This window comes from Micromys minutus (assembly GCF_963924665.1).
Source record: "Micromys minutus genome assembly, chromosome: 3".
Taxonomy (NCBI): Eukaryota; Metazoa; Chordata; class Mammalia; order Rodentia; family Muridae; genus Micromys; species Micromys minutus.
Window position 1 is genome coordinate 30018875 of NC_137972.1, and position 24879 is coordinate 30043753.

The 24879-nt window shown below is 42.1% G+C and overlaps 1 protein-coding gene across 4 annotated transcripts in view; it reads right to left on the reverse strand.

Moving 5' to 3' along the window:
• Window positions 1-6452: 6452 nt before the first annotated feature.
• Window positions 6453-24879, reverse strand: part of WASHC2C (WASH complex subunit 2C) — a 48196-nt gene continuing 29769 nt past the window's right edge. For 3 of the 4 annotated variants that reach the window (XM_080914261.1, XM_080914262.1, XM_080914260.1), the window contains 13 exons: window positions 24734-24865; window positions 22438-22613; window positions 20085-20187; window positions 18663-18815; window positions 16984-17166; window positions 13243-13371; window positions 13058-13138; window positions 12399-12497; window positions 11441-11503; window positions 10880-11092; window positions 8462-9076; window positions 7208-7385; window positions 6453-6780 (listed from right to left, as the gene is read on the reverse strand). In XM_080914261.1, the coding sequence (XP_080770387.1) occupies window positions 6641-6780; window positions 7208-7385; window positions 8462-9076; window positions 10880-11092; window positions 11441-11503; window positions 12399-12497; window positions 13058-13138; window positions 13243-13371; window positions 16984-17166; window positions 18663-18815; window positions 20085-20187; window positions 22438-22613; window positions 24734-24865 (2265 nt within the window). In that variant the 3' untranslated portion in view covers window positions 6453-6640. The remainder of the gene's footprint in view (window positions 6781-7207; window positions 7386-8461; window positions 9077-10879; window positions 11093-11440; window positions 11504-12398; window positions 12498-13057; window positions 13139-13242; window positions 13372-16983; window positions 17167-18662; window positions 18816-20084; window positions 20188-22437; window positions 22614-24733; window positions 24866-24879) is intronic. The other variant, XM_080914263.1, reaches the window with a different exon arrangement.

Genomic DNA, 24879 nt, shown 5'->3' on the forward strand with positions numbered 1-24879 from the left:
CTTACATCCAATAGTCATCATTCCCAATGTTCCCATTCTGCCTCTAAGTCCAAAGCAACAAGTACTGTAATTTCTTTCTGACACTTACATAAATAAGTGATATAGTATATGGTATTTTGCAACTGGCAGAATTCTACAGCTTTGCAAAATGTCTCCAAAGTTCATCCATGTATCAATACTTCATTCATCTGGTGGATAAATACTATTGGATAAATACTGGATGGAGCTAATATAACTATTGCTATAATGAACAATCAGCTATGATGTGGACAAGTTTTCCTTTCTTGGTGATATATCTCCAGAAGGAAATAGGTATGCTGGGTCACATGGCAACTGTATTAAGCAATTTGTGGAATTAATTATTAAAGTGTTTTTCAAGTAGTTCAAAACCATTTCTTTTTTTAAACAAAAAAAGATTCATTCATTTAATTAATGTATGTGAGTACATTGTAACTGTCTTCAGACACACCAGAAGAGGACATCAAATCCCATTACAGATGGTTGTGAGCCACCATGTGGTTGCTAGGAATTGTACTCAGAACCTCTGGAAGAGCAGACAATGCTCTTAACCACTGATCCATCTCTCCAGCCCAAACCATTTCATAATAAACAAGTAAGGGCACAGATCTCTTCATATCTTTATCAATACTTTTTATTATCTTTTTTATTAAAGCTATCCTAGTGACTACATGGTAGTGCATTATAGTTATGATTTGCACTCTCTTAATGATTCTGAGCACCTTTTATGTGATGATAGGCCCTCTGCACCTCACTCTTGGAGAATATTTGAAGCCTTACCTAGTCTTTATTACTGGCTTATAAGTGTTATGAAAGTGATCTAAATGAAATCACCAAATAATGGGAGAGAAGTTCCAACTGGCCATTTCTTGTCACTAAATGAAGCTTCCAGTACCCGGATTGAGTTACATCTAATTGAGTTGTTGGCCAAAGGGCCCACAGAAACCCCCCAAAAAACCCTGACCAGTATCAAGACTACAGGTTTCACACTGCTGAAAATTACACCTACACAAGTCACCGGACATGGAGCTAGCAAGCTAGTGCCTGCAGAGAGCCTCTATGTTTTAGTGTCTTTGATACAGGAAGGTGCTCTTCATACTATTAAGAGAAACATAAACACCAAGCTAACCACAAACCTTTTCATCTACAATGGTATATATTATCTGCAAGATAGGCTAGGGCAATGGTGGTGCAAAGCTTGTGAGAATAACCAACAACTGTTTTAACTTAAGACTACTCCACAAGATAGAACCCATACCTGACACTGCTTGGGTAACCAAAAACCTAGCCCAAGGGCCTAGGGTAGAGCCAAATAATACCAGTTTTAAAAAGAAGGAAAAACCAACATAGTAATAAAATGACTCCTAATGGCATTCTGCTATACTCATATGAGTGGCTTGCTCAGCTGATCGCATTGAATTGTCATAGTTCTTGCAAAAAACCGGCTGTAAATGTGAGGGGCCTCTTTCCTGACTCCATTCACTGCACTGACCTGTCGGTGCATCTCCCAGTTCTGATTCCTCTAACCTGACTAAGTGGGGATTACCAAACAGCCTTCTTCTAATCTGTGCTTTTCTCAGAGACTGTGTATTAAAATACAAACCATTTCCATATCTACTGACCCTGTAGACTGCACTGTGTCTATTGTGTTCAGACTGTTTCTTAATGGATTCCTTAGGATTGTCTGTGTTTAACCATATACACAAAATAGATAGAAATATCTTTTTCTTCCTCTCCAGTATGTATGCTCCTTAGTTTTCATAGTTAACTTCCCTTAGAACATAGAGTACAGGTTGATTAGAAGTGAGGGAACTGGAAATCTTTGTCTTTTTCTTGATTACAGGAGGACGGAATTGAGCCTTTTATCATTAGATATGTCAGCTGTCAGGTTTCATACATAATTTTATCCAGGTTGAAAAGTTCCTGATTATTCCCACATTGCTTAAGAGTCTGTTTTATTTTTAACCACAAAAAGGAACAGATTTTCTAAGATACTTTTCAGTGTCTATTTAGATAATTATATGGTTTTCATTTGTTTATAACTAATATAGTATATTACATTGATTTATTTTTCTGTATTAAATCATCTTGCATTCCAGAACAAAGTCCCATTTGTGTACATAGTACTCTTTAGGTGGGTAGACAGCTGGACTTGAATAGGAAGTATCTCTTGAGGGTCCTGTGTTTAATCCATTGTTAAGAGATTTCTAAGTGTTTCTTCCCCTTCTTTCTCTTTCCCTCTCCTCCTCTCACCTGCCTTCCAACCAGCCCTTGCACTTTTAAGTCATTGTTTGGTTCTTTTTTTTTAAGGCAGGGTTTCAATGTATAGTTCTAACTATCCTGGAACTCACTCAGACCAGGCTGTCCTCAAACTCAAGAGATCATCTGCTCTGCCTCCCAAGTACAGGGATTAAAGGTGTGTGCGGCCGCCACTTCCATTGTTTGGTTCTTTATGTTTAGACGTGTTAACCTCGTAGAGCCTACAAAGTCAGCACTTTACCTCCAACAGCTGAGCCAGACCAGCAGCCCCACAGTGTTTGCTTTTCCCATCACTCCAGGCCACCGCACAGTTTTGCACTGTAGGTGTTCTGGGGTTTGGCTTCAACTGGCAGTTTCCTAATAACTAGGCTGTGAGCGCAGCTCTCCTTTGAAAATGTAAACTGAACCTATTCTTTCTAGCTCAAGGCCCTACCATGACCTCCACCATCTGTGCAGCCATGCTCAAACTCCTTGGAAAGACTTTTCAACCTACGCATTGCATCTCTCAGCCCATGTTCACTTACCTACACTCCCCTTGCAGGACCTGTGCTCTTCCTGCTTCCAGTCATAGCCCCTGTCTTATTGCTCCTGCTTTGTTCTGCTCTGGTCAACCCCACACACGGCTTCCTGAGAAGCACCTAATCTTTCCAAACACAGCTCCAAGGATAGGGGCATCATACTTCAAGGAGAATGCCTGCTTACAATGCAAAGCTTGGGCAATAACCAGCATGGCCCATCTCCCCAAAGCCTCAGCTCCAACTATCCCACAAAATCTTTTATGCTTACCTATCTTTTGCACCCATATCATATATGATACCCATCAAAACTAACTCTTATGTGTCTGTCACTCATACTGGTAAACTACAAGCATTTTAAGGAAGGGACGATGTCTCTTATCACTACAGCTGTCTGCACATATTAGCAAGAATTAAAGGCTGTTCAATGAAATTCAATTTAAGGGGGCTGGAGAGATGGCCCAGTGGTTAAGAACACTGACTGCTCTTCCAGAGGTCTTGAGTTCAATCCCCAGCAACCACATGGTGGCTCACAACTATCCGTAATGAGATCTGATGCCCTCTTCTGATGTGTCTGAAGATAGCAACAGTGTACTCACATACATAAATAAATAAATCTTAAAAAGAAAGAAGTGAAACAGTGGTTATACTCCAAAACTTTCTGAAGGGATATTGGCTTCCTCTGGAAATCACATTCTGATTCACTACACCAGAATTCATATAAATCACGATAAACATGTGTACACAGATACTTCTGCTGTAGAGGGGAGTTTTCATAGTTCTAATATAAAACATTATGAGGAAGCTTGAGATAGCTAATGCTCCTTTACAAATGGCATCCCAGGAAGGAACGCTGTTGCTGAGAGCACAGTTGTTCTGAGTGGAGTTCCACACATGGACTAATGGGTGACCAGCAGCAGCAGCGGTGTAAGGACTGTGCTGCCAGCGCTGTGGGTCACCTACAAGAGCACTCTGGTAGCAGTGGCACTGTTTGGATTTCACTACCTGCTCGTACTCCATTCAGAGTCAATGTGAAGCTTGCTGACAAGAGTACTTTTCTAGCACATTTTAGGCCCTAGGCTCAATATGCAATTTCATAAAACAAACAAGACAAAAGAAAAAAAAAAAACAGCACTATAGGGAAATACCCACAGGCAACATGCAAATTTTTACAACACACAGATCTGAAAATAGACTAGATAAAGTGACTATAAGTAGAAGGAAATCGGTGTTGCAGTAGGTGCACCATCAGCGGTTCCAGCCAGCGGGATAATTTTCAAACTACAAAAAAGGCCGAGGATGATAACCATAACTGAAAACAATTGTGTCTTATACCTTTCAGCAAAGGAAATCAATGTAACAAGATAAAGTAGGCTGTGCAGGCCAGCTAAACCACAGAATACTACAAGGCCAAGTGGACGCTCAAGTGGGCCAATGACGTAGTGTACTAAAACTGGGTCCACTGAGGATTGCAAGCATCCTCAAAGTGGCCAGTGGCCTGCATCAAAGATAACCGGAAACCAATGAACAACAAAAGCGTATAGTGATAAGTAAATAAAACCATGCTTAAATTGATAAAGTTATCTTAAAAGCTGGAAAAGAAAGATCAAAGTGAATTTCTAACTTTTTTTTTCACCTTTTGAAATTTCTAAAACCAACCAATCACAAAAGCGCAATAACTGCATTCAAGGAATGATTTCAGTACCTTGGCCTTTGCTTCGTTCTCGTCCAGAGGAACTTAGTCACTTAGTTTTAAAATTTTTCCCCCAACATACATATACCCACACTATGTTGCAGCCTTTTAAAAAGGTGACTCTTGTCTTTTTCCAGACGTGTGAAAATCCAGCTACAGACTGGAATCACACTCTCGCCTGGGACTAAGTGCCTGTGTGCTGCCCTGGGACCAGGGGCGAGGCCAGCAGGGACCACACTCAAACCCAAAGTCCGGTCAGCAGTACCCGGAGCCACGGGCGCGACCTGTTTGTCCGTGAGTCCCTAGTAGCGCGGAGGGTGTGACCAGGCTGCAGCTGAGGCGGGCGCACGTCTCCCGCCTGCCGGGGCAGCCGAAGGCGCAGCAGGCCCTTCAGCCGCCCGCCCTCCCGGCCGCGCCCCGCCCCGCCCCACCGCGCCCCTCACCCGCTCGCCCTCCGGTGGTCGCGTCCGCCCGCTCGCTCGCCTGCCCGCAGGCCGATAGGAGTGCGCGCGCCCTAGACGCCAGCCGACGCGGGCCTGCGAAGCCCCGGCCCCGCCCTTTGTGACACCGCTCACCAATCACCGATTGGCGCTGCCGACGCCTTCCAATCAGCTCGCGAGGGGCGGGGCCTAGCCATCGGAGGCTGGCGGTTGCTCGGACGCCAGGGTCGCACGGGCGTTCAGAAAGGTTTGTCGGTTGGAAGAGGCCCGGATGTTGACTATTATTAATGGCAGCACCCGACTGGGGCAAGGCAGGAAACTGGAGACGGGCTACAGTTTCTGGAAAGAGCTCAGCTCCAGAATGGAGGGCCTTGGCTGGGACACTTCTATGGTTCTTTGGGGATAGGAGGGTCCTTGGCATTTGCGATCCCCTCATGGATTTTCCAGAGCCTAGGACACTTAAAAGGATGTCCAGGCTAGTCATCCTTTTTTGTGCTCCACTTTCTCCTAACATTTCTGACTTAATTATGTCATCTGTAAAATGGGAACATTCGCGGTTTGCTCATAAGGATTTGTGACTTTCTGTATGCCTCTTGCATTTAAGCAACTACTGAAGATTATAGGTCACACAGGTCGCACCCTGGCCTCAAATCCCAACATGTTTTTGCTGTGCACAAAGAGCTACTGAAGTGGGAATATAAACTTACTGGCTTCTTACTACACATGCCTTCCATCTAGGTTGGAGCCTATTGCTTCATTCCCTTCAGAGGTGAGGACCGTGAAAGAACCCTGGCCCTGTCCGTCCTCTCCCAGCCTCATCCTCAGACTTGACTAGTCTCCACGGTTTCAGCTACTCAGGACTGAGGTGGAAGGTACAGTGAGGCCCTGGGCTTTTGTCAGCCTCCTGCTCTTAAGGACAGAACCATGACAATAGGAGAATAGTGCCTGCACTGGACATCGTGATTACAAATACCTCGCAGCACAGGCTCTAGCATCTAGTGATGAGCCTAGATTTTTAGCTTCCTTAACATTTCATTACCTCATCGAGTCACATCATCACTGTCCTGCCTACCATTTTAAGGGGCAGACATATAAAAGGGTCTATTCTCCACAAACTTGCAAGTTTAGTGCTGAAACCAACTACAAAGGAGGAAACAAAAGCTAGGAAAGACAAAATTTTGCCTACAATTAAACCATCCCATTTCCAGCAACTCAACTCAGACTTGGGTAGCCTGAATACAGCCAGATAATGTAGCCATGATGGAATGGCTGTGTTCCAATAAAATTTCTTTACAATATCAAAACAGCAGAGGACCACCCAATTCCTCTTAGAAGCCCCATTTTTGGAACTGCGTAAAAAGCTCTTCTCCCTCCTTCACCTGCGTAGACCATCACAGCATTCAGAGCCACCAACAGAGCAAAACCTTCAGGTCTGCTGTCTGACATCTGCCCACACATGAAGCCATAAAGCATTTTCTTCTGGTAGCATGCCCTTCTACACACTCTTACTGAGTAAAAACAAACCACTGTGAAGCGTTTATTTTTTATTTATGATTTTAAGCATAATTAAAATCAATGCAGAAAATATTAACTACATCGGGTAAAAGTAGAAGTGATTGTTTCAATATCTGCTGTAATCAGTGAAGGCAGTGCAGGAGACAGCATCACTAAATGAGGGATAGATGGGAGGGTGGACTGTGAAGGCCCCACATGCTCTACTGGCTTCCAAAGGCATTCAGCGGGTCGTCAAAAATGTTGGACACTTTGTGCTCAGATCTTGGTTCAGATGCTGCCGCAGCAGACTGGCTTTTGGGCTTAGATGCTTTGGCCTGGAGGCCGGAGGAGAAAATATCATCTTTAAAAAGAAACAAAAAGGAAAGTTGTTAAGACAAGCAAGAAAGAAAATGGGAATTTGAGACACATGCACACAAACTGCCAAAGGCCCAATTCTAGTAACACACTATAGAGCACCAATACGGAAGTCAAAGCTCTTGGGGTCTGCTCTCTCGCACTGGACTCTCCTTTCAAAGTCATCAGTGTTGTCAGTCAACAGCTGGGGAACACTAAGATTAATTTCTACTTCAGGTCAAATCTGAGCACCATCCTGAACCTTGATACTCAGCATAGCATACGGTTTCCACGTGAAAATGACTAGTCCACCTATATGCCGCATTCTTAGACTAAGAAGGCAAAGAGAACCTTCTAGGGACGAAGTACAGGAAAGGGCAACGTGAACGGAGGAAGAGACCATGAGCAGTGGCACAGTCGAGATAAACACTCACCTGTGTCGTCGCCAAACATGGACTTGGCTGCAACTTTCTTTTTGGGCTTTTCTTTGGGTTTTACAGTTAAGTCAGCGAAGATATCAATATTATCATCAAATAAGTTGGGTTCCAAAGTTTTCTCCTTCTCTCTTTTTTTTGGAAAAGGTTTAATTGCTTCTGTAGCAAATATATCATCCTAGATAAGTCCAAAAACATTTTTTTTGTAAATAAAAGCATTTTAAAAACTGAAATGGTTCAATAATTTATAGAAATGCACTGACAAGCACAGTCTCCCCTGAGAACTGGAAGACACCGCCCTACTCACTGCACAACTCACGCTCATCTGCTAATGCCAGCCTTGCAGTGAGGTCCTGAGGGCAGCCCGGAGGAAAACGTCCCACTGTACCCTGCCACTCTATACCACACAGTTTTGGTCGGGACATTTTGTGTCATCTGAGATCATCTTAACTACCTGCTGCTTGGTTTGGATCTCATTCCTTGAGATCTCAGGACAGAGCACATGCCCTAGCTACCCTGCCAGCACAGGACCAAGTTCATAAATATCTGCTGAGCAACTGCTATAAAAGCCTTAGCATCAAAACTCTACTAAACAGAGTCCCAGCCAGAACCAGAGCTTAAACACACTAGCAGGGCCAACAGAGGTTATATGTGGCACAGAAGGACATGCCAACAAAGCTGACCACAACACCATTCTAAAAACTGTCTAAAACAGTAAGCAAAAATAATTAAAATCATGTACACACACTATATGATACGACATGATACAATACTATATAAAAACCAAGGGCTGGAGGGATGGTTCAGTGGTTAAGAGCACTGGCTCTTCCAGAGGTCCTAAGTTCAAATCCCATCAACCACATGGTGGATCACAACCATCTGTAATGGGATCTGATGCCCTCTTCTGGTGCGTCTGAAGAGAGCAACAGTGTACTCATATTAAATACATAAAAATCTTTAAAAATCAAGACCCAGGGCTTATGCTTTGGTTCTATACAGCATTTGCCTAACATATACTGGGTTTTGAGCTCTATCCCCAGTACTACAATAACATTTTTAAAGTAATAATTCAACATTTATAAGACGTTAAAGACAGCAAGAACTATGCCTGGGTGAAATAAACCACTTCAAGTAAATTTAGTAAATTTAACAAAAAGATCTAATTAAGCTTAATAGATAGCAAACATACAAAACGCACAGCATAATCTATAGTTTAAGAAGCCAACCAGCCCAAACATGAAATACTTTTGTTACCTCAAAGATGTCTTGAGTTTTTGACACAATGTCCTGATGGCTATCAGATTTCCACTCAGTCTTTTTGCCTTTCTGATCTGCAAAGAGATCCTCCTCGTCTTCAAGGAGGGGTAAAGGGCTTCTTTTCTTGGTTGGTCTTGGCTTGACAGACTGAAAAAGATCACCAGCACTGCTGGCCTCACTGAGATCAGGAAACACCAGGCTCTTCTCCTCACGCCCTCCTGACAAGTGGGCTGGGGTCTCCCCTGCCTTGACACTTGCTCCCTCTATGGACTGTGATCCTATGCTCTTGGGAAAGATGTCCCCAGAGTCAAACAGGTCAGCCTCATTTCCAGTCTGAGGCTGAGACTTTACAAAGAAGCTTCTGTCCACTGCAGATAAAACAGGACCACCTTCCCAAGGTGGAGCTATGGCTTTCTCAGAGCTGGTCTCTCCACTGGCCGTCCTGGGCTGCAGAAGAGGTTGATGACCATTTGATAAGACAGGACTACTGCTCAACTGTGCAACAGGTCCTCTATCGACAGTCACATCCTCAACCTCACTGGACTCCTGGGCAGCCAGCCGCCGAGCAGCACGGGTCTGTGGTCTCCGCTTTCCTCTCACTTTAACACGACTCTGCAATGGCAAACACACACACACACATACCATGATATGATGAAAGTGTGTTCAAGGCTAACAGCAAAGACTAATTCAAAATACTATAATGCTATTTGGTTTACTTCAATTAGGATATTACCTAAAGTTATGGTTTTCAACCTTCCTAATGCTACAATCTTTTAATACAGTTCCTGATGTCATGGTGATCCCAAAGTATAAAATTATTTCGTTGCTACTTCATAACTATAGTTTTGCTACTTTTGTCTCAATGTAAATACCTAATATTCAGACTATCTGATATGTGACCCTAATGGGGGTGGCAACCCACAAGTTGAGAACTACTGTCCTAAAGGAAAGAAAAAGTTGTTTAATGTTCCTAAAGGAGCTATCAAGTTCCTATTACTCCAGGACTTAATCCTTCTTAACATTTTAGTATTCTCTGCTTTCTAAGCATTTTTTAGAATATATTTTAGTTCCTGTGTATTGGTATTCTGCCAGTACCATGTGCATGCAATGCCTGAGGAGGCCATAAAAAGGAGTCAGATGTCCTGGAAGTTAAGTTGTAAGCATCTCTGCGGGTGCTTGAAATTGAGCCCCAGTCTTCTAAAGCAGACAGTGCTCTCTCAATCCATTTGCATCACCTCCTACTCCTCTCATAATCTTTTGAGAACAGTTTCCTGTAAAAAGGCTCAACGTTGCTGGAATCTCAGCAAGCAGGTATGCTGGAGTTCTGTGACTCAAAACACATGTCACAAAATGGCACCTCCTCAGCCCCTAAAATTCAAAGTCAGATATCTTACAAAAAAAGAATTTAGAAAGGTTCTAGCACCAAGTTTTATCAGATCTAGGAGCAAGGAGAGATGAAGCAACAAAGAGGCAACTGATGGTGCTGTTCTCTTCCAAGTCAAACACAATTCAAGTCGTATGTAAACTGGCGGAGTGTGTGAACACTTTTCAAAAGGGGGCTCTCTGAATAACCAGGAATTAATATTTCTGATATTATCCAAAATATAAAGTCATGTTTTTGGACAACATTTAATTATGTTTGCTTGCTTCAAAGAAATATGATTTTAGGAGGCTCTGAGTGGTAAGGGTGGAAACCTGATGCAGGGTACGAATAACCAGATACATTATATGCAATACATGAACTTGTCAAGGATAAATAAAAGAAACTCTTTAAAAAACCAAAAGTTTAGGAAGTAGCTAACTTAAGCTTGAAAGCTAGTGAAAATAATAGTTTTTTGTAATATAGAAAAAATGGATCTGAAAACACTAAAAATTAATTTATTATTCAGGGACAGGTCACCCTAGGTTCTTCTGCCTACTTGAACACCTATTAAGACTTCAGAGAGAAGGGAGATTGGATAGAAAAAGAAAACTCACTAACACAGAAAGAGTCCACAGAGGACACCCTAAGCAACAGCTTTCCTTTTCCTAAGCAGGCTTGGGATACCAGAGAAGGGGGGCCCAAACTACAGTAAACAGGGAAAAATCATGGAAGTAAGGTCTGTGTGGTGCTCTAGAGCATTCTGGGAGAAGCACCAGAGCCAGTGAACAGCAACAGGATATATAACACGAGAACAGGGACTGGGGGGCTGGTGACTGAAGTATTTAATGATCAGCATGAACATTAGAACAGAAGTGGGCATCAGAAAATCAGAAGTGCAATTAAGAAACTGGAGAGGGGTAGAAGGGAAGAAGATGAGATGCAATCTTCAGAGGAAGGTAAAGCTGAACTACATCAGTATGCTGACTGGTCTAGAAAGAAGCAGCCAGGCTGGTCTGGTTAAAAGACAAATAAACAAAAGACAGTTGGATCACCTTGTTTGCACTGTGTAAGGTATCTGCCTGGGCTGGAAGATCAAAACTCACACCAGCCTCCTCACTCCCAGGAAGAGTGGGCACACTTTCCAGGATGGAGCTCCTTCCAGGTTCAGATGAAGAAAAAGCTAGTTCAGATGAAACAGGCTTTGTTCCTGGGATCTGCAGAGCCATTGAAGGCAGCAAAGCTGCTGGGTTAATTGCTAAATTTGCCTAAAGAAGAAAAATGGAACTCAGTATTTGTTCTTTGACACAGGAGCAGATTAGCATTTCTGTGACACACAATATCTGTGCTGCACACAGTGTAGAATACCAGAAAATATGAGTGCAGAAACATCACCTGACCCAGGTTCAGTGAAGCACACACTTGTGCCCATCACCGGGATCAAAAGACATTAAAGAGCAGTGCATAAGAAGCAACAATTAGGCAAGGGTGGAGGGTATGGTGTTGGTGGGGGAAGAGATGAGAGAATGCTTGGTAGCAGCTGAAAAAACAGAAAATCCACAGATTTTATAGGTGCCACAGGCAGGCAATGAAGACTCCAGATCCAATATAATTACTTGTATTTTCCCGATGCGACTGGATGGCTCTCTGCTTTTAAATGGAGGGAGACCTGAAGAATCCTGTGTGAAATTAAATTCAGTTAAAAATCCATTGAGGAAACAGGAAACAAACTGTCTCTTGGGTTACACTCACACCTGTAAGTGAACCTGATGGGGCAAAGCTGTCCCTATCTGCAGGTGCTTAGCTCCACCCTGGAAGCTCACAGCGGTCTGCTAGCTACCATTACTTTACTGACACGCCCTTCAGCATGGAGGACAGAAGGCTGCCATTTCACAGAAACACAGAGAAAAGGGAGACACTGATAGTGAGTTAGAATAGAGCAGGAGCTTTGTCAGAACACTGAGCAGTCATCCAACATGGCAAATACCAAGAAGTACATGTGCTCTCCATGACTCAATGCCCAAGTTCTAGACACAAAAGCATCTGGATTCCAGATGAGCTAAGAAATCAACCTAGTGCCTCCGCTTCCAAGCACAAGCATGGAAGCCCTAGTGAAATTCCCAGAGACAACTGGAATTGGGCTAGCTTCCTTTGTGGAGAAGCTCCACATCATACAGAGAGGACTCCTAGAAGAGGGGTCATACACCAACTATCTTGAGGCACTTAGAACAAATCAAGAAATCAGATGTCATTTGTATTAATTAGAATGTAATTCTACTCCAAGGAAGTCTGTATGGAGAAATAGAGATGCTAGTGAAAAACAATCCTTTATCCCATCTTACATCAAAATGGAAATTGAGTTTGGAATTTGGTCTAAACACAGTGATGACTAAATACAGAACAGGTTTCTCTTGTGGAGAAAAGTGGGGATAAAAGAATACAGTGAAAGAGAGGGGTGTTGGCTGCTGTTTCTTCCTTCACTAAGAATTCTCAGTAAACTCCGGGCCTGTGCAATGGAACTGTCTATTCAGGAATGCAAATCCCAGCTGATTCCCCGTGGAGCTCAGTTCTAACCTGTGCTGGCTCTGCTTTCCATGAGCTTTTCTCTTTGCTGCCCTGAGCAGATTCAGGAGGGTTGTGGTCTTTTTTCAGCGTTCCTTTTTTTTCTGGTACCTTCAAAAGAAAAGAAATACTGAAGTCAATTAATGCATCTTCAAATTTTAAATAATAATGAGCAGAGGAGCGCTATTTTTTTGGACTCTATTCTAAATGACAGCCAACCAACCAATAGGTCTCATTTCAGAAATAGCATCCTAAGCGCTGTGGTGTTTCTAGGGCTGAGACGCTGCTCAGTGGCCGAAGCATGGCCTGGCAAGCACACGGGTTGGGGGAGAAATGAACGTCAGATACACAGGAGTCCTTTCTGCAATAAGAAGGATAAAACTATACAATCCCTAGTACAGCAGGGAAGAATACTCTCAGACTTAAAGGTCTGCAGAAGACATAAAAATGTAGGTCCTTCAATAAACTTCAAAAATCAAACAAGACTGTGCCACAACCAGAGAATATGGATTAGTTAGTATTATGACCTGGGAACCACATCCTGTATACACACTGCTTTCTCTATATATGATCGGTTATTCATTTACTGATAAGCCTTACAATTCTCTGGCAATTCTCTCTTAAAACTGGACTCTCTATACTCCCTGAGCCTGACAATAAAAAGCGGGTACCACAGGCTGAGTCTTGGCAGAGCTGAAGAGATCATCATCTTCATCATCACCGAAGAGGCTCCCACCACTTGGCACTGACAACTGAAAGACATTAGACCCAGATTACACATCCAAAAGTCAATCGATCCACATACAGCTAGGTGAGCCACACAATTTAGCACACATGGGAATCGGTGGGAACTAACCCTGATTTTTTTGGTACCAGCAAAAAGATCAACATCTGGGTCGTTGTCCTTCTGTAGCTGGTGGCTGAAAAGCAGCTCTTCATCCTGGAAGACACCTGTGCTCTTAGGGCGGCTATCAGTTTTGAGACCCTGCATAAAAGACAAGATAAAAATAGATACAATAAAGATGTCCCCTGGTAAAAGTCTGACCACAGCCTATGTGCCAAACAGCAGGAAAAAGACATTCACATAAGAGAATATTATATAGCTTCCCAAAATACTAATGGTAAATAAATTATCAAAAGTAGTGGTAAATAAATTTGTAAACTCAGATAAGATATGAATAATCTTTCAACCTGCATCCAATATCTGAGTTTCTTATTACCTTTACCTTACCCACGCCCACTAAAAATGAAACCCAATCCTTACTACCCATTAGCTCCACAAGGACTGAAGAAGCACCTTCTGGGGGAAGGTGAAGGTAAAACCAAACCACACTGAGTTCTTTGTTTCATCAGGAAGAACAATGTAAAAAATCACCATGAACAATTTCTTTGGCTTGATAGAAAAAGGAGGAGGGCTATGGAGGTGGCTCAGTGGGCAAAGTATTTGCGGCACAAGTATAAAGACCTAAGTTCCACTATCCCTTCACCCAGGAACAAACCTGGGCATGGCAGTACACATCCATAGCCCAGTACTTGGCAATCTACAGGGCTTGCAACCTAGGCTTTTTTTTTTTAATTAGTTACAATAAAAGTCTTTTTTCGTTATGAAACCATGACAATCTAAAAATCTACCCTTGTATCTCACTCAACCCTCAAAAAAGGCCAAACAATCAATGGTCATGTACTTTAACTGTTTGCCCTCTCCTCTCAGCCCCAAGCAACTATTAATCAACCTTCTCTCTTCATGAGTGGTGTGCACACAAGCTCATGTGGGGAGAAACCAAGGCCAAGATCAGCTAGCTGTCTTTAGTCCCTCCCCACCTTTTCAAGATGGCCTCTCACCGAATCTAGAGCCACAATGTGGCAAGATGGACATGCTGGCCAGCACACGAAGGGAACAGACAGTTCTCTCCTTCCATTTTCACGTGTTCTAAGAATAGAACTCAGACTTGTGCTGCAAGCACCTGTTCTCACTAAGTCCTCTCACTGGCCCATGGTCTATACTTTTACATGTGTAAGTCTTGCAATGCTTTCAATAAGTATTCCTAAGTATTTTAATGTCTGTTCGTGCTGTAAATGGGATTTCTTACTTTTATTTTAATAAGACTAATCTAAAGCTGTAATATATTAATATATTGAGTGTATATCTTGCAGTGTTGCTTAGATATTATGTAGTTTTAAAGTTCCCTATTCCTCAACAGAACCAGTTTCTAACAATAGACATCTGATGTAGAGTCTCCCGCACAAGGCTAGTGAGACTGGCAAGAGAAAGGGGTCTTGTCTCACACGTGATCTCAAGGGGAAAGCCTTGTGTGCAGCCTTAAGCATGTCACCTGTTGGGTTCACAGTTCCTCTGACCAAACTGAAGATACTTCCTTCTACATTTAATGTGATGACTGACTTGCGTTGTTTTTTAATTATGAAGTGACTTGGACTTTTCGATCAAGATGACAATGTGTTTTCCACCCTGCATTTTATTAACACAAATACTGAACTGACTGATGTTTGAGGTAAACTCCCCTTGTATTCTCAGGAGAAAGCCCATTATCTCTTACTTTCCTAATTAGTTTACTACGACTATTTCAGCATTTTATCACCTACTTCAGAAAATACTAGCCTGTAGTCTTAATACATATCTGATCTTCAGGCTAGAGTGGTTAAGAGCATTGGTGGCACTTCCAGAAGACACAGGTTTGATTCCCTGCACCCCATGTTGACTTACAACAATTTGTACCTCCAGTCCCAGATAATCCAATGCCCTCTTCTGGCTTCTGTGGGCACTGGGCACCCATGGGATACACAGACAAAATACTCATACACATAAAATAATTTAAAGATATATCTTCATACACAACAATAAAATTTTTAAAAAGATGTATCTGTCTAGTTTAAGTTCACTGTGGCATCTGTTGGTGTGCACAGTGCTGGCCTTTCTAGAGCTGCTCACCTCACTTAGTATGCTGCTACTCTCCCGTTCCATCCGTGCCATCCCAACTCTATGACTTTATCTGTTACAACTGAACGGTATTCCACTGTATAGACACACCACATTTTCATGATTCAGTAATGAGCTGAAGGACATTTAGATTGTTTCCATTTTTTGGCTATTGTGAATGGAGCAACAATGACTATGGCTGAGCAGTGTCAGTGGATAGGAAGTCAAGTCCTTGGACATACACATGGGGGATGCTATAGCTAAATTCTATGAAAGACCTACTGCTATTGTTTTGAAAGTTCTCCACACTCACTTCCACAGCAGCTGCACCAATGTGCAGTCCCACCAACAGTGGTGAGGGCTCTACTTCCCCATTGTGCTCTAGCACCTGTTGTCAGTTGTTTGCTTGATCTTAACCATTCTGACTTGGGTAAGACAAAATCTCAAAAGTAGTGAGGAAAATACAGAGGGAGCCTGAGGAATGAGGAAGGAGAGTGAACAATGCTAAAGATATTTGAAAAGTCATAGGCAAGTACAGAATTTTACAGGGTTACTAAAAAATACATATTTGTACATATATATATATACACACACACATATACATATATGTATATATAATTTAAATGGAGTTATATGCATGAGGTGAAAAATGTTCCCTGCAAGAACCAAAAATTATCTAACAAAAGCTTAGGTTCTAATCATAGGAAACATCCCTTCACGTTGTTGGCTGGAGACGGAGAGATTCCAAGAGACACTCCAGACAATACAGGTTATTGCTATTGTCCTTGATTGTCTAAAAATACTTGAAGGTAAAAAAGGACCTTTCTGGAGTCACCATATACCATACCACATACTACTTACAGCACTGAGCTGGACCTGACCTAATGACTACCTCTCACACTGAAAGGTGCTATGCAAGCTGCCAAGGGGAAAATCGAGTCCTGCCTAGATGGAAAGCCTGCAAACACAAAGGTTGCCCAGCAAGACCTCCCAATTGATGTCAAAGTAGCACTTTTACTCTGGCTGTAACCAAAAGCTGTCTAATTGGGCTGAAGACCCACTCAGTACAAGGAAATGCATGCCTAGTACTGTAACCCCAGCCTGATACCTGTGACTAGAAAAACAACAGATCCTAGAAGAAAACCTACTACTGACATTTTCCTAAATTAATACAATCTCTAACTATCTTCTGAATATCATCCTTATGTCTATAGATGGATGTAGCTCTCACCCTTCATTAAGGAAGCTTCATTATGCAGCAGAGACACCACAGAGACCCAAGACCAACTGCTGATGAGACTGCAAATCTAACAGTTTTCATACAGCCGTGCTGATACCTGCTATATGTAAACAGCCATTCTACCACTAGTGTTCCTAACCCAAATGCCAGCATGACAGGAGTATACATGTTTGCCAGCTCCCCTTTCCTGCTGCGCACTCTCATAAACAGCCAAGTTTCTCAGGAGCAACAAGGTCTGTGCATCTCAGAAGAGCCAAGTGAGAATGCGAGGCAAGCTACTGATTTATTCTCAAACATCTGACTGGAGAGAATCATATATACTCACACTGAGATTTTCTCAGCACCTCAGGCCAGCACCCCTGCTTGGAAGGGCACTCCTTCCTGTCCTCTACACGCTTGCACAGTTACTAAACTTTGCTCACCGTTTCCAGTCCTTCCTGTGGTGCACAGGTGTTGCTTTCATCTTCTACTCTGTCCTCGTCCTCATCAAACAAACTAAGGACAGTTTTGGTTCTACTCTTGGCTCCTTTGTCCAATGAAGATGAAGAAGAGAATAAATCAGAAGTCCCACCTGCTTTCTGATCAGATGTGGGTAAAAGTTCTTCCTACAAATAGAAGCAAGGAGAAAATTAGTAACTAAAAATTACAATCCTATCACGGGCCTTCACAAGGTTGACAATAAATCAGTAACTGCAGACTACATGTGACACACAACACCACAGCCATCAAGAAGCTGTGCAGACAATCCACAGTTAAAGATGGTTTTTCCAACCATGTTAAGCCAGAGGCCCCTCTTCCTTCTACAAAGTGATAGGGTGTATAATCCTGATGCACACACAGACTGCTGATTTACTAAAACGAAATTCTGAATTATAACTTCAATAACTGTCAATCATTAGCAATAAATCACCTAATTCCTAGTTTTACTATGTAAGTCCCATAGGAAAATTTAACCAGCAAACTCACACTCAGAACTGTAGCCTTCCATTATTCATGCACATACAATTTCTAACAACACTAAAAATGCAAGATTAATCTATTCAATAGTATCACATTCTGGCAAGATACTATTATTATTATCATATGCATCACTAAGAAAGAAAAATGATTTCTAGTTAGTCATACCATTGACTACAGAGTGCATCCCAAGCTTCCAAGTAGAAAAGAATGTTTCATTACACACATAATATGTGAAGTTCTGCTTATTATGTGAAAGGCAATATGCCAGTGTTTATGACTAAAAAAGAAGCAAACGAATGTAATCCTCAGGAGTTCACACCTGACTGAGGGACAGGGCAGTGTAGCTGGGAGAGTAATTCAGGTCCATATGCAGCCACTAGGAGGAAAAGGTCAGAGTGATTCACTCAGGTACACAGGAGTCTCCCTACCTGTAGCTATAAGGAGCCACTGTGAGAAATGAAATGCCCTTCACACAAGCCCTTGGAGAAACTAAACCTGAGTATGGAGAGCTAGGAAAACAAGTGGCAGTGCATAGACAGAAGCAACTGTTGACATGCTGAGGTCTCCAAAGAGATATCTAACCCTCAGAGCAGAAAGTTAATGCTTAGAAGAAAACCATTTTATTTTAATCTGATTTAGTCAGCATCAACCAGAAGTAAAAGAATGGCAACCTAACTTCAAGAATGTGACATCTAACTCACAAGTGAGAAGTACAGACAAGGAAAACAGGAGCTGCAGAGAAAGGAAATGAAGAAAACAGAACAAGTCACCATGGAAATGAGATAAGGAAAAACACTCTGCAGATGGGCAAAATGCAAGATAGCACTGTGACCCAGCACTGCAACCAGTATGCACTGTGACCCAGATGGTAGTGAGATCCAGAATGCTGGTACTTCGTTCCAGCATAAGAGTAAAAACAGGAGATTTTCCTCTCACAGTGTACAAGAATTCTGCTATAAAATGAATCCAAGGGAGGATTCCCGGAACAGCAGGAACATAGGTTGTTTTCTTACTATACTCAGTATTTTCTAGCCTTTCTACAAAAACATCTACTTATGTAAAAGCACTCTCAATGTTGGAAAATTTAGGAAAGTATTACATATGTGTTACAATAGATTGGAAAGCCAAAGATGCACCTTACCTTCTGTGCCACATTGGCCACATCAGTACTGCCCACTTCCGGGGACGCTCCAGCATTATCACCCTTCAGATCCACAGGTTTCACCCCAGATGGTACTTCACTGTCCTCTTCATCACTAAACAACAATGGCACCTTGGGGATGCTCTCTTTTTTCTACAAAAAGAAGATGGCATCTACAATTATTAAGAATATTATACCTAAACAGCATGGTGATGTATAAAGCCAGCCCAAACCAGTCCTTTCAGGAATGAGCTGAGTATAGCAGAAGGGCAGATAGGATGATAACAATGGCCTTGGTATGGACGACATAACAGAATTCCTGCAGACATGTGGTCATAGACTTCACAGCTTGTTCCTCCTACCAGAACAATGACTAGTTTGTCTGCTCTTACACGTCACCTATAAGACAACACTCAGTAGCTGCTACTCCAATCTGTGCTCTTTGCACAACCCACTGTGCCTTTCTCATCTGCAGCACCTCTTCACTTGCGGTTCCTTAATGCTATTCCGGCTCTCACATCCCACACCCTTGGTTTCTCTGTTTGAAGACTACCTTCATGCTTACAGCAAGGCCCACATGCAAATGTCACCCAAGGTTTTTCTGCTTTGTTCAGTATCATTGCTTCTCTGAACAAACATAGCATTTCTTCCTTACCTGGTCCTCACTTTATTCCTTATCTACTTGTTAGTTTATCAAAAACACCAAATACTATTTAGCCAGGCACAGTATTTCACACAAAGTAGTTTTGCTCCAGTTTGTAAGAACTCCCGCTTTAGCTTGTCAATTCCTTCTTTGGAAGGCAGGCAGTTTAGAGAGTCAGAAACAGGTTATATAACCAATTTGGAGGTACCCACCACCTATAAGCTATGAGGCAGAGAAGCCTAACCAAGTCAGAAAGGCTGATGTGGGAAACTATGAAAGGACAATACTAACTGTAATTGAAAATGTTACAAATGAAAATTGGGGTAAAAGGACTTTTAGTCATCATCAGGAAGAGAGCCTTAAAATGCACAATGTATTCAATTTGAAATAAAAAACAAAATGAAAGTTCACTAAGAATGCAGATGACAGCAGGCAACAGCTTTTAAAGAAGAAGCACTCCCAGAGGCTCGGATAAGGAGAGCAGGATGCCAGCTAGTGGCACTATTTGAGGAAGTTGTGGCAACGTTAGGCCATGTGTCCTCCAGAGCTAGGACTAACCTCCCCATACCCTGTTCCTCTAGCTGCCTCCTGTCCACCATGAACTGCGTATCCTCCATTATTATGCTGTTCTGTCTTGACATAGGTGCAGAACCAAAGACTAAGGACTGACCCTCGAAAATCATGAACCAAAATGAGGCTTTCCTCATTTACGTTAAATGTAGCATCTCTACACACTTAGCAATCTTACAGGTATTTTTTGAGTCTAGAAATATGAATACCGTTGTTTCAGAAGGAATGGATGCAGGAGGAAGGCCAAATAGAGAGCTTCCACTATCAGCGTCATCTTCAAAGAGAAGGGAAGTTCTCTGGGTCTTCTTTTGGCTATGAACAAATAGAAGATCAAATTCAGGGAAAATACAACTTAAAAGCAAAACCACTCTTTTTTTTTGACCACATCTACAGTGACTATTCCCACCAGTTGTTGACTTTATATAAAGTTGGTGATTTAAAAGCCTTTAGACAGACAGAATCTGATCATACGGGCGGCAGCCTCTGCCTATCACTCTAATGCACAAGACCTGCTCCTGAAGCCCCGTCAATCATTGTCCACATGCTGCAGCTGCACTGGCTTGGAGATCTGAAAGGCAGACTGCACTCCTGGCCGTCACAAACGGAATTCTCCATCATCATCTTCTCCAGCAGAGAACCTATACCTACTTTCCATATGGCCAGGAAGGCAGCTGAGGGACCACAGAGCCAGAGTCACCTTTTGCACTGTAACCTTCTTTTCCACTCCTACTTCTTTGATTCAGAGTAGTTTTATTGGGGTGTAATTTACATAATATGATTACCGCCTTTAAAATTCACATTTCAAGAATCTTTAGCATTTTGAGAGCTGAACATTCTCACCACAGTCTAACAAGGAACCAATGCTGTTAGCAATAACTCTACATTCCCTTCTCTCCTGAACCACCAACCTACTTCCTCTCAATGGACTGACCAGTTCTGCACATTTCCTATAAATAGAATCACTCCATCTACGGTCATATGTGACTGACTTGTCAGTTAATATATTTTCTAAGCTACCTCATGTCCTACCATATATCAACATGTTTTCCCTTATTGTTGCTGCGTAATAGCCCACTATGTGGTCCTACAATCTTTTGTTTTTCTATTCATCATCTGATGGGCACTCAGGTTGCTTTCTGGGTATTTATAGATTAATACGACAGTAGACGTTCTTGTACAAGTTTTACCTGAGAATGTTTTCATTTGTCTTAGGTGTATACCAAAGAGTTAAATTACTAGATCACATGGTACCTCAGGCTTAACATTCTGAAGAAATACCAAGACCATTTTCCACAGTGACTGTAGAACTTTATATTCACCCACACCTTTGCAAAGACCTTTTTGAAATCTGTGACTTACTTTCTATACACAACATTTTATAGTAATGCACAAAACATTACTGAAAGCCAGGAACTGTGTGGCTGGCACCAAGCCCTACAAATGGGACATGTTTCAGGTCATCAGGTTCATGGCAATGTGTGTGGTAGGGCACACATGTACAGAGGATGCTCACCTACAGAAGAGCTACAGGGGGTTGGGGAGAGCAAGGACAATCCTGAGCTCTAAGCCCCAAGTTCTTCTTTCTCATATCTGGGTTATAGTAGGCTCTCAAAGAAAGGACTTACCCTGACTCTTGACAGAAGCTGGTCAGGAAAGGCAGGAAGAGTATCCCAGAACAGCAAGAGTGATGCATTTCCCTGAACTGTGATGAATGCTGCCCACAACACGCTACTGCATTATTTCTCAACAAGCTTATAAGAGATGAAAAACCTCTAGATGAGGTCTAGAGATGTTAGGAAACTTGCCCAAAGTTAGAATAACTTTCTGTAGAGCCAGAATTAAAGCTGTATTAGGATTTCAGACATTCTCTATTCTCAATCAGAGGCCACAGATACACCAGGTGCTTTTAGGTGGGAGCCTAAAAGCAGCAGCATTAAAGTCTGAGGAGATGTAACTCTTTAGAGAAATCCCAGGGACTTTAAATTTTAATCCATTTGTGAAGACCACCACCCACTGCACAGAACTTGTACATTCAGTGGACTGCCTGTTTATTCTACCCCCCATTCAGCTTCCATACAAAGATTTACAATTGACAACTCTCCAGAGGAAAAGGGTTAAATGTGGGAGTTATGCTGAATATACAGCTACCCAGCAGCACATACAGCATGACCTATGTCACTGTCCACAAGCCACCAGCATCAGCTCAGTCACCCAGACCAGAAGGCATGGTCACTACATGTCAGGAGTTCACTCCTAATATCATGTTTTTCAACATTCTCAGGATTTCTATCAAAGTAACAAACTTTTCCTTTTTTAGGGTATACCTAACTGAAAGGGGAGACATAAAAGATAACAGTATCATTCTTAAGCCCCTTGGAGAAAAAACGGTTTCAAAGTTAAGAAAATGTCAGAAATAAAAATCAAGGCAAACTTTCTCAAGGCATTCCCATGGATAAGCAAGAGCAGCCCAATCTGCGTGCATATGACAATAAAGTATCAACTCCCACAGCAGAGATTCTGTCTCACACACAAAACCTTTCCCTGCAATTATAAGCATCTCACCTGTCCTTTGCAATAGCAAAGAGATCAACTTCATCATCATCATCATCCTCAAAGAGATTGGTCTTTTTCACAGCCTTCGCTTCTTGAGCTTGGGTGGTTCCCGAGTCCCATAGCTCTCCTTTGGACTTATTGTCAGAGGCTAACTTCGTATGTGAATCAGCAATACTCCACTGGTCCTTAAGACATAAATTATGCATTAAAAACCCACAGGGCAGTGCTAACAAAATGGCTAGGTAGGGAAAGAGACTTGCTACACAAGTATGAGGAGTTGAGTTCAAATTCCCAGATCTCATGTTTAAAAGATTCATATACAGCCACACATGCCAGTATACCCAGCATTGGGGAGCAGATCTAGGTGGATCCCAGGAGCACCCATCAGCCTAGCCAAACCACACACAAACATGAGCAAGGTCCCCTCCAGTCAACATGCATACATCTCTCACACACCACAACAACAACAACAACAACAACAACAACAACAACAACAACATCATCATCATCATCATCATCATCATCATCATCATCATCATCATCATCATCATCATCATCAAATAGATTGGTCTTTTTTACAGCTTTGCTTCTTGGCCTTGAGTAGTCCCCAAGTCCAGGAATCTGCCAGCCTCCAGCCCAGCTCTGGTATGTTGAAAGAACTGGGGAGCATAGTGAGTGGCAGAGACAGATATTCTCTGGTGGCTAATTTAAATATAAAACATGAAAAGTAAAATTAGTTTACTATCTATTAAGTAACAATCAAATTAAAAATCAAGCATACTGAAAGAAAAGTCATGTCTTAAATTTCTTACTTTCTTTTAAGAAGAAATCCCAAGTAGCCTATGCTGGCCTTATATCACTCCATGGCTGGGAATAATCTTATACTTCATATCCTCTCAAATACTAGGAATACAGATCCAGGCTTTCTAAACACTAGGGTTTGGGCTTGCTTTGTGTCAAACACAAGTAAGAGTCTTTTTCGAAAAAGGAACCTTAGTTGAGAAAATATCCCCACCAAGTTGGCCTAAGAGAAAGCCTATGGGGTATCTTCTTGAGTAATAATTGGAAGGGCCCGGCCCACTGTAGGTAGTGCCCTCTTGGCTGGAGAACCTGGGTTATAAGAAAGCAGGCTAAGTGAGCCATGAGGAGAAAGCTAATATGAGGCACCCTCCCTAGCATCTGCTTCAGTTCCTGCCTCCAGGTTTCTACTCTGACGTCATGGTGTCTGATCATACCACAGAAACTCTAAGTTAAAGACACTAGGCAAGCACTTTACCAAATGGGCTGCAACCCAACTCTTTTAAAAGGTTTTGTTTTTAAAATTATTGTATTATTTCCTATGTTGGACATATAATCAAGGTCTTGTTCTTGCTGGATATAAACTACACACTAAGTTACTTTCCTAGTGCCAGGAAGATACTTTTAAACATCAGGACACTAAATTTGATTATATTGATTGCTTTTCAGCCTTCTAAGGTAAAATGTAAATCTAAATCTCATTTGGATTTATGATCTTCTCCTCAACTAAATCTGAATAATAATTAAGCTACTACTGATTTTACTAATCTCTATCCAAATTACATATTCACTGTCTTATAGAAGAGAAGTCAAACTTACATAGGCCACTGCTAGTGTGTCTACTACATTGTAGCTTAATGACACAAAGTCGTCCTTAGTAAGATAATATACAGTGCGTGGGGCACTGGACACATGGCCCTCCAAGTATGACCCCTTGGCAATGAAGAAAGCAGAGGCATCAAGTCTCTCTGACCTGACCTTTTCTCCCTAATAGTAAAACAAGAAGAGGATGTCATGGTCCTCTACTGTGAAGCAAAACCAGTGGTGTCCTCTGGGAACCTACAGGAGAGGTGGCCCCACTGCTGAAGAGACAGAGCCAAACCTTCATGAACAGAGTTTGTTAAACCCCTTCAGCTCCCACTGCAGACCACCCTCCAGTCCTATCATGCTTCTCCCAAACTTTGTTTTTGTCATACTTAGCAAACCATACCCACAGTTTCCTTATCACCCCAGATGTACCTTAGGTGTGAATGCTTTTTTTCTTGCTATCTTTTAATACAGAGCTTCAGCCATGAACCTGTGGTGGAAGCCACATAAACTCCATTTTGAATGTATTAATGTTTAACACATTACTTAAACACTTTCTGTTAAAAGATACAGTGTTACAAACACCATTGTCCCTTGACTGAGCCCCAGTGAGTACAGAACAGTAACACTGTTTGGAAAAGCTCTGACTCTGTTTTTATTCCCACTGGGACCTCATGTGTGTGGGCAAACCTTAACCTACCTCTTCATCACTGCTAAACAACGAGGCCGATGTTTTCTTTGGGGGCTGCTCTGAAGGCTTTGCTTTCTCTTGACTCTGAGATTGTAAAGATGAAATGGGCTTCTTAGCTGCTGCACTCCCAAAAAGATTGTCCTAAAAGGACAAAT